Below are 25,240 nucleotides of genomic sequence, written 5' to 3' on the forward strand. Positions count from 1 at the left end.
GCCCATACCGCACCGTGCTGGTCGTATGTATGCATGTTAATCTTCTTTCGCACCGTACGTAGCCAACCGTGCTAATCAAAGGTGGTCAGTGCTGGTTGGTGAAGGGATGGCCCAGGACAAGGTCAGGCATCACTTGCCACACGGCAACACGACCGTGCAAATAGGTTTTCACAAAACGTAACATAATTAGGATGAAGAAAATACATTACATGCGAGTTTTCCCAATTAGCCAGCACCCCATCTGGGTGTTCAGTGAATTATAAAAATCGCTTCTCAAAAAACATTTGCACGCGTGCATTTAACCGTGCACCCATTTGGAAATCCACTGCTGCACGCGTCGCAGCGAACATTTGGCCATACTTCACCATGCCGGTCAGTGTGGGAAGGTGAAGATAGGCAACGTGGACGTGGGAGCACAGAAGTACAGTACAATGGATAGTTGTGCACCGTCCCCCACTTTCTACAACGTAGGCCCGCCGCCTATGACAACCTGTTTAACACGTGGGCTTTCGCGAAAGATAAAGGTGTTTTGGGTTGTATCGTGTAAATGTGTGTTGTTAAATCCCGACGGTTAAAGGTTGTTATAAATATATACAACCTTTATTTTATATATAACTTGTTGTGCATGGTAGCCACGCTGTGCATGCTCCATCCCGCCAAGCTTCACGAGATCGGTGGAGATAGATGCCGGGTGATTTAAACATAAACGGATTTCCATGACGCATTCAAAACAAAATCAGTGGCATTTCATGGTTAAACAGCTGACAGCAGCAGCAGCAGCGGGGGATGGTGCGGCATGACATTTGAGAGGCATCGGACGCTACAGGAGACGTGCCACTGGCGGCTAGCCACACGCCCAGCTCTCAGGAGCCACGAGGGCACTTGACCATGACGTAGCCACGCCATTTGTGCTCCCACGAGAAGGGGGGGGGGGGGGGGGTTCGCGCTTTGGGGGCTGCGCCCGGCGCCTCTCAACTTCTCAGTCGGCACGGCTCCTGCGTCGTGGCTGTGCCATCGTTTCGCGCTCCCGTCGCGGCACCGCTGGGGTTGTAATTCGTCCCCGAAGTCCGATGCTTCGATCCACGTTTCTTCCGGGAACTTCTTCGATTCAGGCCCACGAAGACACTCCCAGCCCGTGGATGGATACGTCACGCCGTGGGGGTTCGATCCCAATCCCGCCGTATATTTGGAGTTTGCGCGTTTCTCTCACCTCGCTCTCGCTCCCCGTGGTTGCGTGGTTTTTTCTCCCTGTCTTCCGGTATGTCCCCCTCCACATTTAAGAATGAACATCAAGCGTTTAGAGCATTTGGCTGCAATAAATGTCCACGAGATGTCACTTTGTTGAGCCATCATTTGTGGCCAGGTTGCTTCTGAAAAAAAGCTAAATAGCTCAGTGGGTCTTACCTGGTAAAAGAAAAAAAAGGTAGTTTGGTTTCATTGTATCTGAAAGCACAATATTGCATAATATTGTGCAATAATACTTTCAACATCAATTGAAAGTGTCAGATCTGTGCAAGCTTAAGACGCTGCCTCACAACCACTGCTGGCGTGCGTGCGTGCACCATCAGTCGACGAGACCTGTTGTCGATACTCCCATCGACACAAAAAAAGGAGAAACCACAGTCGCATCATTATTCACTGCATCATCCCATTTTTATTTCCACTCCAGGAGATGCTTGTAAAGTGCTCATGAAATGCACCATTCAAAAATGCGATTTTTTTTTAGCAACGGCGTGAATTGGATTTGTGTAACCACAAAGGCAGGTTATTTGCAAACTGCACATCTCATTAGTTAAGGTTGCATCCAGAACAATATATACCTACGATTAGTATTCCTTTTATTCGTTACACATCCTATCTACATCACACATGTTATATTTTCACGAGCAGTGAGAATTCTCTTGTTTTTATATATATAAAGTGATATATACACAAACACGCATACAGAAAATGTAAACATAACAAGGCAATAGGCAACTCTTTACAGGCACATGTTGACAGAGAATAAAATATACACAAACGGTGTGTGACTGCGAAGACAGTAATACAATTAACCGCATACGCGTGCCGCATATCGAGTATCGTGAATTAGCGCATGCCAGGCGGGGTTAAACGGCACCGATAAATATCTGCCATGCACGGGGGTGTTGCGGGGGACGGGACCCAACTCCCAGTGGCACCCCTCCCGTCAAACCAACCTCGACCGCCCTGCTTGGCATCCTCCTTAGCGAGACGCACTGCGCTTCATCGATCAACGATTTACGAGTTGTGGAAGTCGTGTGGCTCAATGCGTGGTACACCTGGGTTAAAAATGGCAGCGGACAGAACGAGGCCGGAAAAACGCGACGCGGAACAACTCACTCGCCCGGCAAAGACTGTCTCGGATGCTTCGCGGAGTGGAGGGGGGTGGTGGGGTGGAAAGCAGAGAACCCAGAGAAAAACCCAGCACACGGACAACTCACCACTGCCATCTCTCCCTCGCCACCTCACGGATTCATGCTGACAGTGCCAACTGGCAAAGCCCGAGTTGGTGGTGGTCACCCGCCCAAGAACGATCACGAGATTTTCGCCATACCCGCCGAGCTTTCTGGATGACCCCGACGTCATCAGGAGCCGCGACAATTTCTCGAGTCGAATTACGGCCTCCGAAACGTCGAACGACGATTCGTCAAACCGTTCGTGGTGGGGGTGGGAGTGGGGGAGTGGCGGCATCGATGGTTACCTGGTGCCTTCCTACACCGCCCACCTTCAGACACGCATCCTGCACAGCGCTGTCAGCCCCCACGCCCAAGCGGCAACAGCGACAACAACAACAACAACAACACGCAAGGCACGTGCGAGAGAGGCATCCGCCACGTGCAGCGGCATAGCGAGCGTACCGTCAGGCCATCCCCCCCCCCCCCACCCCACTTCCCTTGCCTGCTCCGTCAGTTATACGCGGCGAGGCTGGCGAAGGTATCCGTAGGTGGGGTCCGTCAGTGCGAGGGGTCACGGAGGTCACCGTCGCCCAGGGGGAACTGGACGGGCGCCGGCGGTGGCTGCTGGGTTGCCGAGAGGGCCCCGTAGAGCGCCGAGCCCCCCAGCTCCGGCTGCACCGGCTCCTTCTCGCTCATCACCTTGCGGAGGTCTGAATGCCGCGCGCACACGCAACGGGACAACGGGGAAGTACGTGGTGCTGTTGGCGAGCACCACCACCGATGGAGGCCCGCACGGCACACGAGGAGGGGGGGGGGGGTGACCAGCGCCACGCCCCGCCGAGCGGCGATGTAGTTACGCACCGCACCAGGTACTCGTTTGAGGCCGAGTAGACCTAGGGGAGGGCCCAGAACCGGTTCAGATAGTCGTCGCTGGCGATGGCCGTGAGCGGGAATCGACTCGGGTCGCCAGGTTCATAGCGCAGCACGATAACCGCTACACTACCGTTTGCTTGATAGAAGCTGTATACAAGGACATGATGCCGATATAAAATTAACGTAAAGCGTTATAGGATGAAATTATCATGAATGACGCTATATAAAAATATTCTTATTATTAGGATTACACAATTACTACACACTACCACTCCCCCCACCTCACACACGCACGCACGCACGCGGGCATTAAGACGAGAGGCTACCATTCGTCTCCGCTTTGGCTGGTGTTCGTCTCAGCGGCTCCAACATCAGAGCCACCCAGCCAGCTCACCCGCTTCTTCGATGCAATTCCAATCTACTTCCCCCTTACACAAGCAACGTGCGCCCTGCGCACAAGCTTGCGAGCACAGAGCGTTGTGATGATACTGGCGAAGGTTGCATAATGCCCGATCATCTTTCTCTTGACAGTCGCGCCCCTTCTGTGTAAGGGGAGAATGAGGCGATACAAAAAGCGTGGTGCGTGCATCGAGATTTCGTGCAAATTGGTGGCCCACTCTATTATTTCACTACGCATTGTGATAACTGCGTTGTGGAGGAAATGTTTAGGTGCAGACCTGGTTAGTTTTATTCCAGGTCACACACACCCTGTGGACCCGACGCAATCCACCGTTGCACGTTCAGCAATCGTCAGCGTTCAGATATGAATCAAGTCACCGCACGCAAATGTTGCTCAACAATAAGCGACGTACGGAACACAGACTGAATTTAACAAGTGGGAAAAGGGGTGTGTGTACGTGGGAAGCGGTGGTGCAGTGGTTGGCGACCCGAGTTCGATTCTCGCTCACGGCCAAGAGCAGTGACCCAATTATCTGAATCTCCCCTAGGTCGACTCAGTCTCAAGTGAGTACCTGGTGTGGTGTGTACACATAGCTACTCGGGAGACCAAGGCGATTGGGAGTGGCACTGGGTACCCTCCCCCTCGTGTGCCATGCCGGCCTTCATAGACGCTACTGGCTAAAAAGGTGCTTGCCCCAACAGTCTCATAATGGCTCTACGGGGGATCTTTGTCCGTGTGTGCGCACGCACACAGGTGCTCACGAACAGCGCCTGCCCCAGCAGTCTGGTAAAGGCTATCGGGTGGGGGGTATCTTTGTCACGTCTCTGTTTGCGTGCATCCAACAAGGTGTAGACAGAACTCTGAACTAGACTCGACGCTTCTCCGCGTTATGGCCGAGCCATCGTTCGGCAATCGTCCGGAGCATCCAGCGTGTAATGACTTGGGGCTCAGTCTTCCACAGTTCAGGACGGAACATTTGAACAGAGAAAATTGGTAAACATGAGCAGAGAAATCTGGTCAACACGATGGGTCGGGTCACAGGAAATTAGTTTGGGAAACTCACGATCCATCTTCCCCGGATGCCCTTATTTGGGCATTCAACTCTTACCTTATGTCGCTAAACGGAGACAAAAGATCACCCACATAGCCTAAACACACTGCTGGGGCAACAGGCGGCGATGTGGACAAGACCGCCCCCGGCCATCCTTGTCGTCTCAAGTGCCGATGTTTACATACCGCACCTGGTGCTCATTTGAAGGCTGAATTCACCGCGGGGCAGACAGAGGACGGACAAGCTGCCGCCACTGGCGTTAGATGCTGGGCATGACCCCGGAATGAATCCCAAGTCGCCGAATTCGCAACGCAGCGAGCTAACCGCTGCGAAACCGCTCTCTCACAACGACAACAACCGCCGTTCGTCCACCAAGCGGCCGCGACTTCACCACGGCGACTGTGCCAGGCCAGGTGCACTTTAAGGCAATGCGAAGTGTCGAACGCCCGCTGCTGGCAGGAGGTCACGGTGACAGACTCGGGTGCCCATGGGTTGACCGAGTGAGATGATTGGCAGATGCACCAGCTTTGCTCCCCTACCAGCCGCTAGACGCACACAGCAGCAGCAGCAGCAACCATGGCAGTGGCAGCGCACAAAGCGAGGCGCCCCCTACCTTTGAACATGTCCATGTTGACGAAGGGCGTGGGAGCCGCAGGCTTGGGCCGGTTGCGAGTGATGAGGAAGACGCCCATGAAGGAGAGCAAGCAGCTGTGAAACACAAGGCGCCCCACGCGTGCATGTCAGCGCTCGTCCGTCTATCTGTGGGTGCAGCGGTGTCTGTTAGCGAGCGTGGCAGTGTCCATTTTGCGAGTATGCAGAACTTCTTTCGCACCGTACATAGCCAACTGTGCTAAATTAAGAGGTGCAGGGGAAGGACAAACTAAACACGAAAAGTAGTTCTAAAGAAATTAGTTTTCAAGCCAGATGATTTCAAAGTGCGTAGCTCCAGTGGATTCCTAATATCGGAAGGAAGAGCGTTCTAGACGGCCGCAGAAGCACCCCCGAAAAGGTGCGATGCGGTGACCGCCTTTGTTTGATGGCCAGCCAAACGCCGCCGAGGATATGCGACGTTGCACTGCCCCTCCAGAGGCGAGCGCGCGTTGCCGAGTGGTAAACGATCCGTGCGTACACACGCGAATTTTCCTAACATGCCGTTTAGCAGAATAACGGCGAGAGCGCTCACCCAAACAGGAACATGGTCACGTTGAGCACGGTGGTGCCGTAGAACTCCTGGTAGTAGATCGCGCCTGCACACAATCAAAAACCGAACAATCAACTTAACAATCAACAAACTGAACAATCAACCTTTCGTTAACCAATCAACTAATCAACCAGCCAATCAGCCAGTCCATCCAATTAACAAACCAGTCTGTCAAACAATGAACCAATCAATCTGCTTAGATAGGCCACTTCACATTCACAGGAACGCTTCACGCAAAATAAAATGTACATGAAGCCCAAAGCTAAGAAAAACGCGTGACCTTTAGTTTAGCAGTTTAATTTAAAGCGCATAAAAGCTTATATTAAAATTAAGACCAATTCATAAAATAAGCTCTTTCAAGATGTCTGGCCGGCGTGGAAGAGTAGGCCAAATACATAAAATAGGGACCCCATCTCGGGCTCTCTATGGCGGAAGCTTTCCCTCGAGCAGTGGCGCTCGCGTGCCGCTGCGACTTTAAAGCCGAGACCTCGGCAAGTGAAATGGAAACCAAAGTTCCCGGAGAACTCCATACTCTTTGGTTCTTTCGGTAAAGTCACGTAGGTAGAAAAATAGCTCTCCGTTTACAGTGATTTTGCTGTGCTCGTTACACCTGATGACGGAAGCTTGTGTTGCCTCCGAAACGTCGTGATTTGAGTAACTTGATTTTTTGTTTTTTTTTTTACCTACGTGACTTTACCGAAAGAACCAAAGAGTATGGATCATTGCAGTCACGAAAACTTCAAATCTAGAATTACCCGGAGAAAACCACGCCGGAAAGCTCTGCACCGATGGGATTCAATCCGCCCGTGTCCTGCCATCTCCTGGCCCATCTCACAGCACAAACTAAAGCCCTAAGCCATCAGAATCCGACACAAAATCGGCGACACCCCCCCCCCCTCCCCCCCACTGAATGGTTATAACAAACTGCCTGCCGGATCCGGAAGCAAGTTCACCGCTATTAACTTGTTGGCGCGTTTTGTTTTCCCTGACGAACCTCACCAATTGGCCGCGTCGAGTGGCGGCGGGGTTTTTAACGAATCATTTACAGTGACGCGATCGAACCCAAAAAAGCCTTTTTGCGACGAGGGTTGTGGATATTTGGCGGTGCATGCACGATGGGGTTGCGCGGTGCGGCGTTTCGTGGATGCGTGCGGCGGTGGAAATCCACGCGAGAGAGCGGCTCGTCCCCGCAGCTACGCTCGTTACAAACGCGGCATTGGTCTTTGGCGTGGCTCATCGCGCGCATTTTTCTCCGGGTCTTCCGGTTTTTTTTCCCCCCTCCGGAATTTTTGAAGTGTGCGTTTAGAGTATTTGGGCTGCCGTGAAATTCCAGGCGATGAGCCGCTTTCGTTGAGCTGTCATTTGTGGCCAGGTCGCTTCTGAAAAAACTGCCACATAGCTCAGTGGGCCTTACCTGGTAAAATAAAAGTAGTTTAGATTTAGTAAAATGTGCGCCCCCCACCCCCGCCTGACATGGCCAATTAATAAAGTTGGCATGTCAACGAACGAGACCAAATTATTACTACGACAGGTAACGATTGGCCAGCAGCATCATCAGCATCATCAGGCAGTAGTCAGTCGCTAAACCCCGAAGAAATAACTCGCTTGTTTTGCTGTGCTCTCAGCCAAACAGGAAATCCGCACGTCGTCAAAACGTAGACGCCAAGGAGATGGAAAGTGCTCATCCGTGCCGTCCTCCTGGACATGTGAAAAAACAAAGAACTTCACAGCTCATCGGATTTTTCTCCGGGATAAAAAAAAAGATTAGGAAAAAAAAGATTCCTGCGATTCACCTGCGATGATGGCACTGGTGGTGAAGAACACGTGGTTGATGGGAACGACGTGGATTGAGTCGTGGTGGCACATGGCTTCACGGAGGAACCTGCCAACGAGACGGTCCATCGTCAACGTTACGAGGATTTTCAAGAGCACCCCGCGGCATATTTTTCGGGGCTTATGCCGTGCGTTGTTTGGCCACGATGTCCGACGTTTCGCTCTACGTTTTGTTAAGAAGCTCGCCCCCACCCCCGCACAGTACGTGGGGCGAACGACGCGCGACACAACCCAGGAGACGCGTCGGAGGGCTTTGAGCAGCAGCACACCCATGAAAGTCTACGCAGTTGTACGGATCCGCAAGGCACACTTGGTGCTGTGCACTTTTAAATGTGGATTGGAATCTAATTTCTTTAGAAGTTTTTTTTGCGTTTAGCTTCTTGTCCTTCCCCCCGTACCCCCGATTAGCACGGTTGGCTAGGTACGGTGCCAAAGCAGTTCAACATAGGAACATTTAATTTCCTGTGTTCCCAGTTATGCTTCGACGTGTGCAGCACCTTTCTCTACTAAACTTGTTATTATATTTTTTTAAAGAAACTTTACTTGCGGCACATACGACGCATGGATTAGAAACACTGGACATTCGCAAATGTGATAAAAGGGACGAAACGTTCGGAGAAGCATGGGTAGGATCCACGCTTGGAAGTAAATCGAGGGTGCAGAAAGAGGAGCACGTGCATTTCACGCAACATTCGAAACGTAGAGGCATCACCATACCGACTGTGATCAAAAGTGCGATTGGGCAGGAGACATCCATCGCTCGAAATGATAATGGCCGATGGTCGAGACTAAGGATGGAGTGGCGACTGAAGGAGCCGACGTGACAGACAGCACATCCAGCAAGTAGATGGAGCGGTGAAATCGGCTCGAATTCATACGGATGTTAAGTGGATTGTGACATGGTAGGATCATGGGAGATGGGATCGGCTCAGAGCGGCCTTCATCCAGAAAATCGATCATCGCCAACGATGACGATGGTGATGACGATGGTGATGACGATGGCGATGACGATGGGTACACTCCAGGAGTCGGTGAAACGGATCTTCTATTACCTACGCAGAACTTATTTCGCACCGCACATAGCCAACCGTGCTAATCACCGGAGTTGACGCCACCAGGAATTTGTGCGAGAGCAGGACGCGTCGCAGGGAGCGGACAACACAAACCAACGAATTAAATTCATGAATGAATAATTGAACGCTTCCTTACGAGACCTGGGCCACCGCTGTGGCCACCATGACGACGAACATGACGTAGAAGATGGGGTGGTCCAGTTGCATGTTGCCGCGGGCGGACAGGGTCACCATCCCAGACACAGCCTTCACCGAGATCACCGTGATAGATCCTGCCGACCCAAGCGTGACGAGTTAAGGAATAAAATCGAGCACACGCGCGGCTCGTACAAAAGGCTCTGCAACGCGCGCCGTTCGTCCTCCGAAGCATTTGAATTCGCAAGCCCGGATGCCGACGGTGGCTGTCGGTGGAAAGCCACGGTGGCTAGGAGATGTTAACTACCTCGCCCAGTATACAGAAGGTCGTGGGTCTGATCCCGACTCTGACGATGCCTGCTGTGTTTGGAGTTTGTGTGTCTCGCTCTCTCATCATCATCACGGTGTCTAGGAGATGTTAACTACCTCGCCTGGTATACAGGAGGTCATGGGTCTGATCCCGACCCTGACCATGCCTGCTGTGTGTTTGGAGTTTGCGTGTCTCGCTCTCTCATCATCATCACGGTGGCTAGGAGATGTTAACTACCTTGCCTAGTATACAGGAGGTCGTGGGTCTGATCCCGACTCTGACGATGCCTGCTGTGTTTGGAGTTTGTGTGTCTCGCTCTCTCATCATCATCACGGTGTCTAGGAGATGTTAACTACCTCTCCTTTTATACAGGAAGTCATGGGTCTGATCCCGACACTGACGATGCCTGCTGTGTGTTTGGAGTTTGCGTGTCTCGCTCTCTCATCATCACGGTGGCTAGGAGATGTTAACTACCTCGCCTAGTATACAGGAGGCCGTGGGTCTGATCCCGACCCTGACGATGCCTGCTGTGTATTTGGAGTTTGCGTGTCTCTCGCTCTCTCTCCCCGTGGTCGCGTGCATTTTTTTTCTTCCGGGTCCTCCGGTTTTCCCCTCCACATTTAGAATCAACGTGCGTTCAGATTATTTTGCTGCTATAAATTTCCACGTGATAAGCCACTTTGTTGAGTTATCCTTTGTGCTTCTGAAAAAAGAAGCTAACAAGCTTAGTGGGCTTTATCTGGGAAGGTAAAAAACGTTTCATTTTACATGACAGGTGTTTTGGGTTAGATCGCGTTAATATATAAACGCAGCCAATTAGTAAGGGTTGTCACGTAAACAGAACATGTCAATTCGTTACTAGTACAGCACACCGGTGTATTTGAGAGCCAAGCCACAACATTTACAATCTGAGCACGATGTTAGTTTAGTTTTCATTGAATATTTAAGTGATTTGTTTACCTATCCTATAATTTTAACTCCTAGTGTGTTTTTGTACTGTTTGTTGTCATCAAGCTCCGACCCACCCCTACTGGACATCCGTGCAAAAGAATTGTACAGCTTATCGGATTCCTTCATCGACTTCGCAATGTCTCTCTCTCCCCCGCCGTGTCCTCCGATTTTTTTTCCCCTCCACATCGTTATTTAGCCGCTATACATTTCCACACGATGATGAGAAGCCACTTCTCGTTGAGCTGTCGTTTGTGAGAACCAGGTCGCTTCTGAAAAAAAAGCTATAACAGCTCAGTGGAGGGGGGGGGGCTTACCTGGTAAACCTAAATGGTAAACACCTAATGGGAAGCACGTTGGCATATTTTGAAAAACCACACCCGCTGTTTTGCCCTTCCGAGTTTTTTTTGGGCAACAACGTCACCGAAGAGTTGTTTCCATTGGCAGAATCTACAAGAGAGTTTTACTGGGCACCCCCCCTCCTCCTTCACCGCCCCCCCCCCCCCCCCCACATTGGAGTGCATAAAAAAATGGGGCAAGCACCACCACCGTCATCATCGCAATCGTCACTCGGCATGTAGCAACACGCATCAAATAATTAATTTAGCGTTCATTCTCGTTTAACACCATGCCAGCATTTTGATCGACGGTCATCGTTTTAGGATCGCTGAAAATTCTGAACACGTAAAAATCCGCGAATATTACAGGCATGTCCATGGACCGAATGATACCGTATGGACGAAGTGGAGCAAACGAGAAACAATACAAATGAGAAAAAAAATACAAACGAGATGGCAAAAACGAGATGCAATGCACGCAACAACCACCACTATTCACGATTAAGTGGCGGTGACGTCACCACGGCGCTTGTGCCGGGCTATGCGCACTTTAAGGCCACGTGAAGTGTCGAACGCTCACTAGCAGGAGGTCACGGGGCAGAACCAGCAGGTGCCACGGGTCGACTGACCGAGACGAGTGGCCGATGCACCACCTGTGCCCACTGCAGTGCCAACCTGCTGCGTTTTAGCCGCCCAGCGCTTCGCTCATTGTTGTGAGCGTCGCTCCTCTGCCCTCCGTTGTTGCTGGAGGACGACTGCCTCCAACTGTCCAGTAGCAGCGTCCTTCACGAGCCTCCTCCACAGAGGCCAATCTCTCGACACCGCCGGTACCGGTCATCGGCAAGTTCACTCACATTTCCATATCCTCTCGTACCACGAATCAATTATTGAATCAATTCGTGACCCCTAAACTTGGCGGCCCTTCAAACGCTGAAGGAAGGGGGGGGGGGGTGATGGTGGGTTGGTGAAGATTTATATTCACCACCAGCACCACCGTCCTCATCTGAATAACCGGCGGCCCTTCGCCAATGACCGCGTCGCGAGTACGAAACTTAAAAAAACGTCGATCTCCCACTGGTGTGCTACTTTGAAGATGCGAGATGGGGGGGGGGGGGGGTACGAGCGCCCGGACCCTCGTGAAAATCGGGTAACAAAATGTGCTCACCCATCAACGCCGCCAGCAAAAGACACACCACGATGTCGGTGATGCCAAGCTTCAAGTTGAAATAGAGGAGGGTGGAGAAGAGGACGATTTCCAACAACTGTAACAACAACAACAACAAAAGGTAGATATTTGCGCCAACAAAAAACCTCCCGGTGAAAACGTTTCAAATCGGTGTGCATTACGTTGACCGAAAACGTGGGTCACCGGCGGAGGAGATTGAACGGAAGCTAAACGATGCGCAGAGCAGCGTGGAGAGGCGCACGCCTGGAATTTCACCGAGAGAGAGAGAGAAAGGAGCGCACGGACTTGACTTGCGTTGGAGAAACCCTCGCAAGCTTTGGAGAGAACATGGGTCAGGTGAAACTCTGCTGCTCACCAAGTAGAGGAGGAAGGCCCAGCTGATCGTGTACTGCACCACGTTGTCGCCCGTCAGCTGCTGCTGGTCGCTGGGCGCAAACGTCACGAGCAGGTACGTGCCGGCGAGGCCCAGGGCAGCGCCTTGCCAAGAACGCCACGATCAGCGTGCCGCAGGGGACCAAAGGGAGGGAGGGAGGGGTCGGCCACGCACACCACCAACGACGACAACGCATGGACGGCGTTTCTCGGCGATTTTTCTTTTTTTCAAACGCCGGCATGGCTATCGAGTGTGCGCAGGCGGTGCAACCGCATCAAATCCGACGGGGCCGGACAGGTCCAAGGGCCGGGCTACAGAGTGATGGTGGGGGGGGCGATAATTTAATTCCTCGCACCGGAGGAATGAAATTATCGACGAGGCTCCCGGCGCGCGATTGTTCTAAGTGACGTGTCAGCGGTGGGAGACGGCGGTGCAGCGGCGGTGGCCGCCGTCGAGGTGACGGCGCGTTGGCAGGGGCCTTACCCAGCAGGTCCGACGCTCGGCACGCCTCCTTGAGGAAGAACACCGCGATGATGCCGCTCGCTTAAAAAGCGGGGGAAAAAACGCAGCGGGCAAGGAAGGGATGCGCGTGAGACTCGATTTTGAACGCCGTTCAACACGCGCTGCGCTGCCCTGTTTGCACGCACGGTTATTTGTGGCCAGGTCGCTTCTGAAAAAGAAGCCGATAGACCAGTGGCGGCTTTACCTGGTAAAATAAAAGTGGTAGAGTTTATTCGTGTGTGTGTGTGCGAGTTGTTTACCTTTCATAGACTTTTCACGTCTGTCGTGTTTTTTTTAATGTTGTTTGTTATTTGTAACTTTCTGACCCGCCCCTTACGGGACGTCTGTAAAAAAATAACTTCACGGCTCATTGGATTCCTCCAGTATAAATATTCCGATTCTGATGGGTGATGGCCTCTCCACACCGTACAGGCTTTTTCATATTCTTAGCTCTTTCGGTAAAGTCACGTTGAAGGGAAACAATAAAATATATATAAAACAATAAAAATTCTCACGACGTTTCGACCGTTTGTGTTATGGTCGAAACGTCGTGAGAATTTGTATTGTTTTATATATATTTTATTATTTTTATGTTTCCCTTCAACGTGACTTTACCGAAAGAGCTAAGAATATGAATTACTACAGTCACGAAAGCTTTAAATCAAAACCGTACAGGCTGTTGGTTTAACTTGACGGTGCTGCAACAACCACCGGTCCCCGGTGCCAGACGGCGAAGGCCGGAAGCCACGAACGTAGAAGTAGAGCCAAGTTCAGCACAACAAATCGACTTTGCTGCATTGCCCTCTGGTGTCCAACGGGGCGGCAGCTGCCTATGACAACCTCGGGTGCACGGTGGTCGCCAAATCCAAGCGCTATCCAGGCTAAAAACCCGCCGAGAGCTTCCGAGATTGCCGATATCGGGCCGAATTCATGGCGATTTGGTCACAGGCTGTCATTTAACTCCCCCCCCCCCCCGCTCCCTGTCCGCCACATCTAAGATCGTGTAAAATCTGGAGTCGCACGCAAACATCCAGTCGGATTTCGCGGTATACATTTGTAGTGCCCAGCTACGGCATCGACTTTGGCAGCCGTCGGCACCACGGCAGCCACGATTTATTTGTCACACAGGGGGCTCAACCTCGTGCAATCTTTTTGGTCCTCGAATTAAAGGTGCAATGGTCGACAATAAAACAAGCAGCCTGAATGATAAACGTGCAAAATCACCAATTCAGCAATCCATCAAACGGGCGTCTTTCAAGTGAGCAATCACAGCCAACCGATCAATCGCTCCACGAAACGGTTTTTCCTGCACTCCAGGTCAAGTGCCAAGAGCCAAACACTTTTGCTAGAGAGACACTTCTCAACACCTCATTGCATTGTTAATACGAACATTTGGAACTGTTCTTAAGCCGCATCCTGTGGCATATTGCCCCGGTCAACACCATCTCACCGCGGTTGCGAGATGTTAACTACCTCGCCGAGTGTACAGGAGGTGGTGGGTTCGATCCCGACCCCGACGCCTGTATATTTGGAGTTTGCGTGTTCACTCTCCCCGTGGTTGTGCGAATTTATCCCTGGATCCTCCAGTTTTTCCCTCCAGATTTTTAATCAAAGCGCGTTCAGAGTATTTGGCCGCTATAAATGCCCACGTGATGATAAGCCGCTTCGTTGAGCTATAATTTGTGGCCAGGTCGCTTCTAAAAAAGAAAAGAGCAATATAGCTCAGTGGGCCTTACCTGGTTCAAAAAAAAAAATAAAAGCCAAACATATCTTTTGAAAATAGTTAACGCGCACGGAGTTGCACAAAACACGCGCGTGAGCGTGAGCCCTCACCGATGACGGTGATGGCACCGAGCGGCGCGATGAGCGACACCGGAGCGAAGCCGTACGCCGCAAAGTTTCCCAGCTCCCCGAGCAGCATGAGCAGCAGGCCCGTCCACCACAGCTTGCTGTGCAGGTACGGCCGCTGCCGCTCGCCGTCCAGCGCCGAGACCCGCGAGTGGGCACATTTCTGCAGGAAGTGGGACCGCGCGGGTTTTAGTTTTTCTATATTCATCACCCCTTTCCCGTTCCGAGACTGCAAGTTTTGCAGGGCGTGGGTTCCCCGTTCTTCGCCGAATCTCGGAACGCGCGAGCGGTTTGGAGTTAATTTTATTCAGAGAGGCGGAGCGCCCGTTGTTTTTAAAAGAAGTTGTTACTCACCCGCAGAGAACCGTAGCGACGCGACCACACTCTATGATAGCTGGCGCCAAACTGTGCCACACGCCCTCCTGCATATGGCCTTGTGAGAGCTTCGGTACCGATAAAGTTACTTTATTTTTTATTCCGGTTCTGTTCCGATGACATACACGTACGTCATCAGAACGGAATCGTAAGAAAACCAATGACATACACGTACGGAACGTGAAAGGGTTAAGGGTTAACGGCCACAAATAGCGTCCAGACTGCAAGCAGTCACCACAGAGCGACCGCCGCAAGCTTCCACCCACAGCAACCTCCACCACCCGGTCTCCACTCAGCCTCCACCACCTCTGAACAGCGAGTCACCCCAGCTGCAATTCAGACCCCGGCAAATCGTTTGAAAAAAGTATATACACTCCTGGTCTCCGAGCTGTTCATAATGAAGCCCCACGACTCAATCAAAACGTGTGTACGAGCGTTGCTGCACCCTGCTGCTGCACCCTGCTGCACCCTGCTGCTGCTGTTTCGCAGGGTTTCGTGGCTGCGCTGTGTAGCTCAGCCAGGGGTCTTTCGGGTTTGACCGCATTTCGTTTTTTTTTTCGGAATTAACCAGTTCCTGAAGAAGCGTGGGGACATCGTACCGGCACGAGCCGAAAACACACCGGGAGAGATTCCGTATTTACCTGTCCCCATCGTGTCCTCCACTGGTTGCCAAGCTGCAGGCAACTTGAACAAGTCAATAGGTACTGTATGCACAAAGGTCTTTTTAACGGCCATGGAGCGGGCATGGAGGAGGGGGCTCACATCTGGCCTGGACAGGGGATGGGGGAGGTGGGTCTGGACACCTCCAACATTTTCAGACATTGATTCATAATTTTTCTTTTTGGTTCGAACGCACAATGATGTGCCCAACATTTTTAGATGTGGATTTTCTCTCGGTCTTTTTCAGCAATTGAAGAGCAACTGACAATTACATTATACAGTAGCCGCGTGGTGAGTTAAAGTCATCCATCCGATGGGCATCACGAGTTTGCTCGGCAGTACCTCCTGTGGGTTAGCGAATAATGGGCAGCGCTCGGCTATGTAACTAACAAATTGCACTTCGCCACAATTCACAATAAGGGCCACTTACATTTTCCACGAGTGAAGGGAACAGCCGCACCTGCCCGGTTGCGTTGTTCGAACACGATTCGGCGCAGCCTGTTGCTCGCTACGCTTAGATTTGGCCACGAGACATCCAAACAATGTTTGGATTTGAGAGCAACTGTCTCCCGTCAACAAACTGAACACAACTGCCGATTGTTCCGATGACGGAACCCACGGAATACCGAGTAGCATAGGAACAGTCGGCTCACGACCGAGCTAGTCGCTAGCACCGGTATCCCTCGCTTTGCGAACTTTCGGCTTGCGAAATTTCACGCGAGCCCAGCTGACAAATTGCGGACGCTTTTCGATGAACGAAATCTAAATTTCCGCGTTCACGAAATTTCACTGCGGCCACACGCGCCGTGGGGTCATCAAACAAAGAGCCACCTGGGAGGTCACGTCATCCGTCCGCGACAGCGTCACGGTGTCCCTGCGACGGCTCCGCATCACCTCTCCAGCCATTCCGACATGTAGCAGATCTTATGGCGAGTTCCGTGAATAGTTTTTTTTTCAAACGTAATTATTACTCGATCGTTTTAATATTCACGTTTCGGCTTAAAACTTCCGTAACTGCAGGAATTCATAGAATATTATATTTATCTTCTTTATTATTATTATTATTTTTGTATTGTCAAAAGTGATTCAGGTGTGCGTAGATTTTTACGTTAGGTGTAGATTTGGAATGACCGTCCGAAACACATCCCTATTTTTTTGCCTTCAACTATTGGGAAAAGCCGTTCCCGATTTATGAAATTTCGTTTCACGCGCGTTTCTTTGAAGAAACGCATCCCTTTCGTATATCGAGGAATACCTGTACTGCGCTTGTGCAGGCTCAATATGATCACGACATCTCATGCAGGACCCTACCATCGAACCTCCCCAGTTTCAACCTTCCATGCCGCCAATGGTCGACCATTAACCGAATCGGGGCCGGGCCACACACAAATGGTGCGTTGGAGATTCGGCGGCCTGCGAGTGGTACGGCCACGAATCCCAAACAATCGACCGCACTTGTCAACAGCTGCTGTCTTCTCTCCTTTAAAAATAACGAGGAACTCTGCGTCTGAACAGACAATTGAGTGGATAACAAATCTAAAATTACATCTTTAATCCGCTGCTATGAATCCACACGGTAGAAGAATGCGATTATAGTACAGCAATTTAGTTTACCGCCAATTTATTTTCAAAGACCTAATTTGATTTCTATCCTTTGTCAGTTTCCACGAGATAACAACATCACTCCCTGCCATTGTTCGCAAATACAAAGTTAAACATACGTTCAATAGGGGTTGTCATTCGTACACTGAGCTTAGCAACATTATCTACTGATTTCGTGAGCAAATAGCGGGTCAATGTGTATCTGTGGGGAGTGGTAGTGCAGAGGTTGGCGCGCTACACTATGAACCCGGTGTGGCCCGAGTTCAATTCCTACTCCAGTGACAACAATTGGAAACAGTCCCGGGCCTACCAAGGGTCGACTCGGCCTCAAATGGGTGCCCGGTGTGGGGTGAAAACAACGGCACTGGGGTGATAAAGGTGGGCAGGCGTGGTGCTGGCCACCCACCCTGTCTGGATAGAGGTCTTGGCTGTGCGGTGCCCGCGTGGTGCCCGCGCGGTGCCCGTGTTGTTTGCTGTGAATTGGCTGTGGCGCCCGTGTGGTGCCCGTGTGGTGCCCGTGTGGTGGCGATGCGGTGGCGATGTGGGCACCTGGACATTGAGCGAGATGCTGATGATGATGTTTCCAATCACTGCCAGCAGCGTGCCCACCAAGTTGTCCTGCGAATGGAAGGAATGCGGCGACAACATCCGTTCAGCGTTTTCATCACCAGTTTTTAATTTCCCGCACCCCATAAAACGAACCAGGACTTTCCAAAGTCGATGCAAATCACGTCTATGCTGTACACCACATCTACAGCACACCCACGTTGTTAATCCACCGCTGGACGAATGCCTCCCCATACCGTGTTGAACAATGGAGTCCCCGACTTACGAACGAGAATGTCATGAATCGTACGCGTAAGTCGAGGACTCTCCGTACTTTAAAACCCAGGTCATCATGGTTGTTGAAGGCTGCAAGCGGAGACACAGAAGCAGTAGACACCTGTTGGACGCACGGTGGTCACACGTCCAAGCAATATCCAGGCTTGAACCTGCCGAGCTTTCGAGATCTGATGAGATTGAGCCCATTCCGGGGTGACGTCTTCATAGGTGCGAGTTATGCATTAAACATCTCACGGGCAGCTCTGCATCATCATGGTTGGAGGTGGGGGGGGGGAGCCAATTCAATTATTCTCTAAAGAATGAATTAAATGTGTTTTTGTTTAGCCCATCGACCCATGTGCCTTCCAGACAAATTACGTTTACCCGTGGCCAGAATGTCGTATGGTATAACCCGTGAAAATACTGGTGGACACAAAATGGTTTGTTTCATGTGCCCCCTGCAATCTAGCCCAGGGGCTTGGCAACACGCGCGCGGCTCTTCAAGGAACCGCATCGCGAGAGTTATTTATTACGGACCATTGTCTCGTACTCACGTGCATTGCGGCTCTACCGAATTTGAAAAAAATAATTGGCTCTTGTTATTTTGGTTGCCGACGACTGATCTAGCCAATGCATTGTCTCGCCAAACTCTTTAGCACCACTGGCAAACCCGAGGCAATTTAAACAAAAAAAACGACCGTCAAACGGTTAGTTGAACCGTTCTCAGAAGGAGACTGGGACTTGTTAACAAAGCCGCCTCCTCCTCGTTGTGTCCTCTCCTCTCTCTCTCGCTCTCAGTCTGGTGACGCTACTAGCATCAAGTTGTGCACCTGGAGCCGCATTTGCAAACTGCAATTTGACAACCGTGGATTTGCAAGTGTAATATATATATCCTCTTTGTACAAAATTAAACTACAGCTGTGTTTTCTTTTTTACCAAAAATGATTCCGTTTATTTTTTTGTTTGTACGACCGAGTTTACATTCGATTGAGTTTTTTGACGAGGTGTTCGATTCATCTTTCCGGGTAACTTCCTCCATAATTGTCCATCACGTCCGACCCCAGATTTGGGTTGGTCCTCTGTGAAAAGGAGTTTCACAACTCATCGGGGTTCTTCCAGTTTCAATGAAACGTCCACGTCGATGTTATGTTAGTGCGGCGAGACCAATAGGAGTCTCTATTAAACATCTATCATCAGTTCATAATAACACCGACTCCTAGGACACACCATATTTGAGAGCCCATAAGTAGCACTTGGCCTGTGCCCTCATCTCCCAGAATGTACCTCGTCTCTTAAAACACATTCCTGCGGAGGGGGCTGGTAGGAAATTTAAGTAATTCTGAAGTAATTATGTACGGATATTTAAGCCAAACTTGTTAGGGTCGTGCGCAGAAGAAAGCAAAATGAAAAGTGAGCAGAATTATAAAACGACGCCAGAAAGTGCAGTGTAAAAGAGGTCGCACCAGAAAGTGCAGTGTATAATTCCCTGCCTCCTGTGAATTAATCCCGGTTGGGCTTCCAGTCCATATAAGGGCACCACGGGGTGACCAGCCCCTCCCCACCCAGCCCCACCCCACCCAGCCCCACCCCACCCCACCCAGCCCCCACCCAGCCCCTCCCCACCCAGCCCCTCCCCACCCCACCCCACCTCACCCAGCCCCTCCCCACCCAGCCCCTCCCTCCCCTCTTCACCCAGCCCCACCCCTCCGACGTGGACAGACATCCACAGACATACACAATTAATCCCCTGCCTCCTGTGAATTAATCCCGGTTGGGCTTCCAGTCCACTACGTTTCCTACCAGTATTATCAGAAGCTTTAAGCAGGGGTTGATTGGATGGGTGATCACCCACGCACAAAGAAGATTTCAATCACTAGTGGACAAAGATCCCCCGTATAGCCTTAACAGACTGTTGGGGCAAGTGCTGTTAGCGAGCACCTACGAAGGCCAGCACAGCACATGAGGGGGTGGGTGGCCAGCACCACGCCCGGCCGCCTTCGTCTCCCCAGTGGCGATGATGTTTACACACCGCACCGGATACTCATTTGAGGGGGAGTCGACCTAGGGGAGGCCCATGATCGGTTCAGATAAAGGCCACTGGTGTTGGCCGTGAGCAGGAATTGAACTCGGGTCGCCGGGTTCGTAGTATAGCGTGCCAACCGCGACACTACCGCTCCCCACGCACACACAAAGAGAGATATTCCCCGTATAGCCTTAGCAGACTTGGGGCAAGTGCTGTTAGCGAGCACCTGTGAAGGCCGGAACGGCACACGAGGGGGTGGGTGGCCAAGACCACGCCCGGTCGCCTTTGTCTCCCCCGTTGGCGACGTTTACACACCGCACCAGGTACTCATGAGCCACACTATTGATGGAGACGGAGCTTTACCACACCGGTACACAACGGATACAATGTTCTACACATATCGCGGACACACACGCAACCACCCTGACGTCACCCCATTCATGTTTAGTGCATCACTGCCTTCAGACTATAACATTACCTCATGAACAAAAAAACACACAATTTAAAAAAAATATCTCATAAACACGCTGTACAGTCCCAGTACGTGCACAGACCTATTGCCCTCATCCACTGCTGGATGACCACCCCCCCCCGCCCACTCACGCAATGCGAGTTGTGGTAGTTATGTGGCCATACCTCGCCGGGATGGTCAGTGGGTGCTGGTGAAGGCGAGGAACGTAGATATGGAAGCATAGAAGCGCAGTACAACAGTGGATTTTGTTGCACTAATCTCTGCTACCCATTGCAATTATTATAACTTAAAAAAAATCTATATATCGTTATTTAAAGTACAACGTCTTTATAATTGATCAACTGGTGAAGAATTGTGAAATATCAAGTTTCTGCGAGGAAGTGTGCCCAAACAATTCCAGTGACGGAGAGCCTGGGGAGGCTTTCATCCAGCAGTGGACCGATAAAGGGGGAAGCAACTTAACAAAACGCCTCTAAGAATACTCGGCACAGACCTCCAATTACTCGCTCACACCACTGCTGGTGGAAGGTCTCCACAAAGAGGGACGTCTATAAATACCCTCTAGGATGGTATTTAGCATCACTATGGGATCACAATAATACGAATAACAGCGATGCTAATTAAGCAGGTAAGCCTGAATCTTAAGCCTCCGTTTCAGGAGGGTCCTGCTGCATTGAGACGGGTGATCTATTCCAGGGTATGGCAACCAAAATAATCAGAACCATTTTTTTATTGTTTTGGTGAATACGGGACGGCGGTCCTTAATAAAGAGCGCCAGGAAGCAGTCCTTAAAAAAAAAACAGCCGCATGCAGCTACGGAGTAGAAGGTTACAAACCCCTCTACGAGTCTATCTCCAGGAGTGGTGTCTCATTATTAACCTTTACTGCAGCCTTGCATCCCTTTGGTTCTCAAGCGTCAAACAAAATGTATCACGTTAGCAAATACATAGGGGATTGATGAAACAAAGTAAGTCGTGCTTACGTGCCCGTGCTCAATTTGTGTTTGGACGATTTACGATGACAACATCAACAATAATAGCAATGCTAATTAACCGGGTAAGGCCGAGTCTCAAGCCTCTGGCGTCACGGATGGTCCCGCGACATTGAGGCCCTCGATCTACCCACACCGAGACAGAGAGCGAGCGAGTCAGTGAGTGGCCGTGTGCGAGCCAGATGTTGCCGAGATGTTGCTGAGATGTTACCGTACAATTTGTCGCGTGCGCATGGCGCCCGGGCACAGCTTAGGAGCGAACTCTCTCGTCGCCGCCGCCTTTACCGACGAAACAACGAAACACACGGTTTGGCTTTTAGTGCGAAATGAATTAAATTACCCGCCCCCCCCCCATCCACTACTTTCCCACACCCCACTCTCATGCCAAGTCCTGCTGTAAATAATTATACTTACGCGTGTTTAAAGGCACTCCTGGTTGATTGGTATTTTTTTATTGAATGGAATTTGCCTCCACACCGGTTTAACACGTTTCACTCTCCGCCCAAAGTGTCGCCTCGCAACTTTGGAGAAGGCTGCCCCCAATGTCCACTTGTCGTGGTGGTGGTGTGAACGAATCTAAAACGAAACCAACTTTAAAGTAACCCACCGCGCCCCCCCCCCTTTCCGTTCCACGTAAGAATCCAGCAGATGAGCACTCCGTGAGCTGAAGTAGTCCAAGCAAGTACTACCAAGCGTCTCGCCATGGACACACGACGTGGTGTGTGTGTGTGCGAGACGGGATGGTCTGACCGATAAAGCAAAGCAATCGGCCAGCGCATGGTACCACCCATGGGGTCGTCTTGACTCACGTGCCATGAAGGTAGACCACAGAATCACCCTCAACGCTCGCCACACCCGCGATTAGCACGGCTGGCTGCGTGTGGTGCGAAAAAAAATTTCAGCACGCATACAAACGCGACCAACTCCCTCCGGAGCTTGGGAGGTAAGCTCGTCCGATAGACGCCTGGCTCGCACTTGCGTGGAATACTACCATGGTGTATACCACGTGTGTGTTGTTAGCTTTGGCTGGGAGGTGGACAATTTTCTAGAGTTACCCATCCCCCCCCCGTCTCTCGTATTATTGGTGGGATAGATTTGCTTTACTCGGGTTTCCTCCCACGCGAAGCCAGCCAAATCGCTTTAATGGAATTGGCCCAACATCCCTCCTGAGAAAAAATAAATATCCTTGCCCTGTTAGGGCGCTTTATTACAACACCACTGTACCAATGCACACACGCGCACAATAAGATTGTTGCGCACCACCCCGAATGCGCGGGTGTTATCCGTCTCTGCGTGTTCGTCTCGTCGTGATTTTTTGTTCGTCTCCCTCTGCACGTCTCTTTCGCCGCTCGTCTCGTCGTCTTTTGAGTATAAACTGGGCATCTCTTGCCCCTCCCCCTTTCCACGTCTTCCCGATGTCTCTCTCTTTTTTTACGATCAGAGGAAACAAGAAGATGCGCGGTGTAGTCGGCACTTTGCTCCGTTCATCATTTCGTTTTTGTTTTATTTGCTTTGTGTAACCCCCCCCCCCTTTTAAATGAAAGAGCCAACAAAATATGTTTTTTTTTCTGTTCTCCTTACCCCTTCTCTCTCTACCCCCCTCTCTGCCCCTCCTCTCTCTCTACCCCCCCCCTCTGCCCCCCCTCTCTCTCTGCCCCCTCTCTTCCTACTCCATTTGGCTCTCTATCTCGCTCACTCTCTCTGCGTGCCCGTCTCGCTGCGTCCGTCTCTCCCTCCCTTGCTTCCTGCTTGTGTTGACCGTCTCTAGGGATTCTAACCCCGTGTTCACGGGGGACCCCCCCCCCTCCTCGTGGTGTCACGACAGTTGTCGCCGCACAAAAGGCCCCCTCCCCGTAGAGACTCGCTGATCCGGTGGGGAGAAGGGGGGGGGGGAGAGAACGTGCTGTTAGCGAGCACCTATCGTATGTCTCTCCAAAGCAAATTGATGTTGGCAGCGTCACACAAGGTCGTCTGTATCTCCACCCCCCCCCCCCCCCCAAAAAAAAAGATGGTAAATGTTTAAACACCGCGCTAGGTATTAATTCAAGGCCAATTTTGACCCAGGGTGGGTGGGGCTACAGATTTCGCTCGCCCGCTGCGCGATGTTAGTTCGCCGTGACTGGCAAAATCAAACTCGGGCGGTGCAGAAGTTCGTAGCGCAGTGCGCTAACCGGTGCGCCACCGCTCTTCAGAAGTTCGTAGCGCGGTGCGCTAACCGGTGCGCCACCGCTCTTCAGAAGATCGTAGCGCAGTGCGCTAACCGGTGCGCCACCGCTCTTCACGACGCTGACGTAACAAGATTCGCCCCCTACCCCTTTCGCCTCTTCACGCCTCGACCGTGCACGAGCTGCTGTTGGACTTTGTTCTGTTAGCGAGCAAAGCTGCGGCGAGTGTTGGTGGCGGGGGAGGTTCTGTAGGGCCCGGACAGTCGCACGAGAAAGGGTGTGGCAAGTGCCACGCCCGGCCACCTTTGTATCCCCGCTGCTGATGTTTACGCACACACACACACATACCCACCACTACCACCACCACCAACCACAAGCTTACTCGTTTAAGACGGACGGGACCGACCCACGTACAAAGACTAACCCCAAGATGCCCCATATAACCTCGGCATTTTCGGAGCAAGTGCTATCAGCGAGTGGCACCTAATGAAGGCCGGCACGGAGAGGGGGTTGGGTGGCAAGCGCCACTCCGGGCCACCTTTGTCTCCCTCGTGGCGACGTACGCGCGCGCGCGCGCACACACACACACGAACACGCGCGCTCATCCTCACGTCAATAATCAGAGGCTTCAAGATGCCGTCGACGGTTGAAGCTTCGGGAGTCACCGTGGTCGCATTGATGGCACCGCGTGCGTCCTCCATCTGCCGCCGCAGCCGGGAGTCGCGAACAGCGTCACGACTCCAGCCAGACGACTCAGCCAAGACGCAGAATCCACCCCCACCTCACCACACACCGCTGGTCGCGTCTCCTCCTCCTCGGGGGGCTGTGGAGGACGTGAAAGCGAGAGAGGAGTAACCCCCTTCAGTCCGTCACCAACATCACCACCATCATCATCATCGCCACCGACGCGGTGTGGCGCTTGCCTTGGATGGGGCGAGGAGGGGAGTCACGTCTTAACGACACAACAACTCGGCTGCTTTATCGCCCTTGGGAAAGAAACAGAAAGAGTTGTGTTCTCTCTCTCTAGAGAGACAGAGAGAGAGAGAGAGAATGTGAAGAGAGAGCTCACTGCCGCGCACTGTACGAGCGAATCGTGTCCCGAGTCATTGACGCACCCCGCCCAGCGCTCGGCGCTTTTCCTGCTCTGCGTGTTTCTTCTGTGCTAGGGAGGGTGTGGGTGAGCATGTGTGTGTGTGTGTCACGGTGTGTGTGTGTATCACTGTGTGTGTGTATCACGGTGCCTGTGTGTGTATGTCATTGTGCCTGTGTGTGTGTGTCACTGTGTGTGTGTGTCACTGTGTGTGTGTGTCACTGTGTGTGTGTGTCACTGTGTGTGTGTGTCACGGTGTGTGTGCGTGTCACGGTGCCTGTGTGTGTGTCACGGTGCCTGTGTGTATGTGTCACTGTGTGTGTGTCACGATGCTTGTGTGTGTGTCACGGTGCCTGTGTGTGCCTGTGTGTGTGCCGGGAAAGGTCCTGGCAAGGATTATTCAACATCGCCTTGCCAGGCACGCTGAGGAGAGGCTTGCGGAGCCCCAATGCGGTTTCAGGAAAGGGCGGTCCTGCACAGATGCCATATTTTCTGTCCGTCTGGTTCAGCAGAGGTGTAGGGAATTCCAACAAGACCTACATCTCTGCCTTAT

General features: G+C 51.7%; 1 protein-coding gene across 5 annotated transcripts; it reads right to left on the bottom strand.

Annotated features, from left to right (window-relative positions):
* Window positions 1-1,628: 1,628 nt before the first annotated feature.
* LOC116941646 (NIPA-like protein 3) lies at window positions 1,629-24,858 on the bottom strand. 5 transcript variants are annotated; one of them, XM_032952936.2, is made up of 12 exons: window positions 24,713-24,858; window positions 24,209-24,420; window positions 17,674-17,742; window positions 14,473-14,650; window positions 12,622-12,681; window positions 12,121-12,242; window positions 11,745-11,841; window positions 8,985-9,120; window positions 7,736-7,824; window positions 5,925-5,988; window positions 5,355-5,449; window positions 1,629-3,127 (listed from the first exon to the last, which is right to left on the bottom strand). In XM_032952936.2, exons 2-12 carry the CDS (start codon window positions 24,296-24,298, stop codon window positions 2,976-2,978), a joined length of 1,152 nt encoding a protein of 383 aa, XP_032808827.2. In that variant the 5' UTR covers window positions 24,299-24,420; window positions 24,713-24,858; the 3' UTR covers window positions 1,629-2,975. The 5 variants fall into 5 exon arrangements, with proteins under 5 accessions (XP_032808827.2, XP_075922648.1, XP_075922647.1 ...); XM_076066533.1 differs by lacking the exon at window positions 24,713-24,858 and adding an exon at window positions 24,521-24,706; XM_076066532.1 differs by lacking the exon at window positions 24,713-24,858 and having other exon boundaries at window positions 24,209-24,706.
* Window positions 24,859-25,240: the final 382 nt, after the last annotated feature.

The sequence above is a fragment of the Petromyzon marinus genome, chromosome 12 (assembly GCF_048934315.1).
Source record: "Petromyzon marinus isolate PM22_M1 ecotype Great Lakes invasive population chromosome 12, UKy_Petmar_22M1.pri1.0, whole genome shotgun sequence".
NCBI classification, from domain to species: Eukaryota; Metazoa; Chordata; class Hyperoartia; order Petromyzontiformes; family Petromyzontidae; genus Petromyzon; species Petromyzon marinus.

Coding starts and splice junctions, on each gene's coding strand:
- LOC116941646 (XM_032952936.2), bottom strand. CDS start 24,298: ATGGAGGACGCACGCGGTGCCATCAATGCGACCACGGTGACTCCCGAA. Junction 17,743..24,208: donor TGAAGCCTCTGATTATTGAC/GTGAGGATGAGC, acceptor TTCCATTCGCAG/GACAACTTGGTGGGCACGCT. Junction 14,651..17,673: donor GCATCTCGCTCAATGTCCAG/GTGCCCACATCG, acceptor CACTTCCTGCAG/AAATGTGCCCACTCGCGGGT.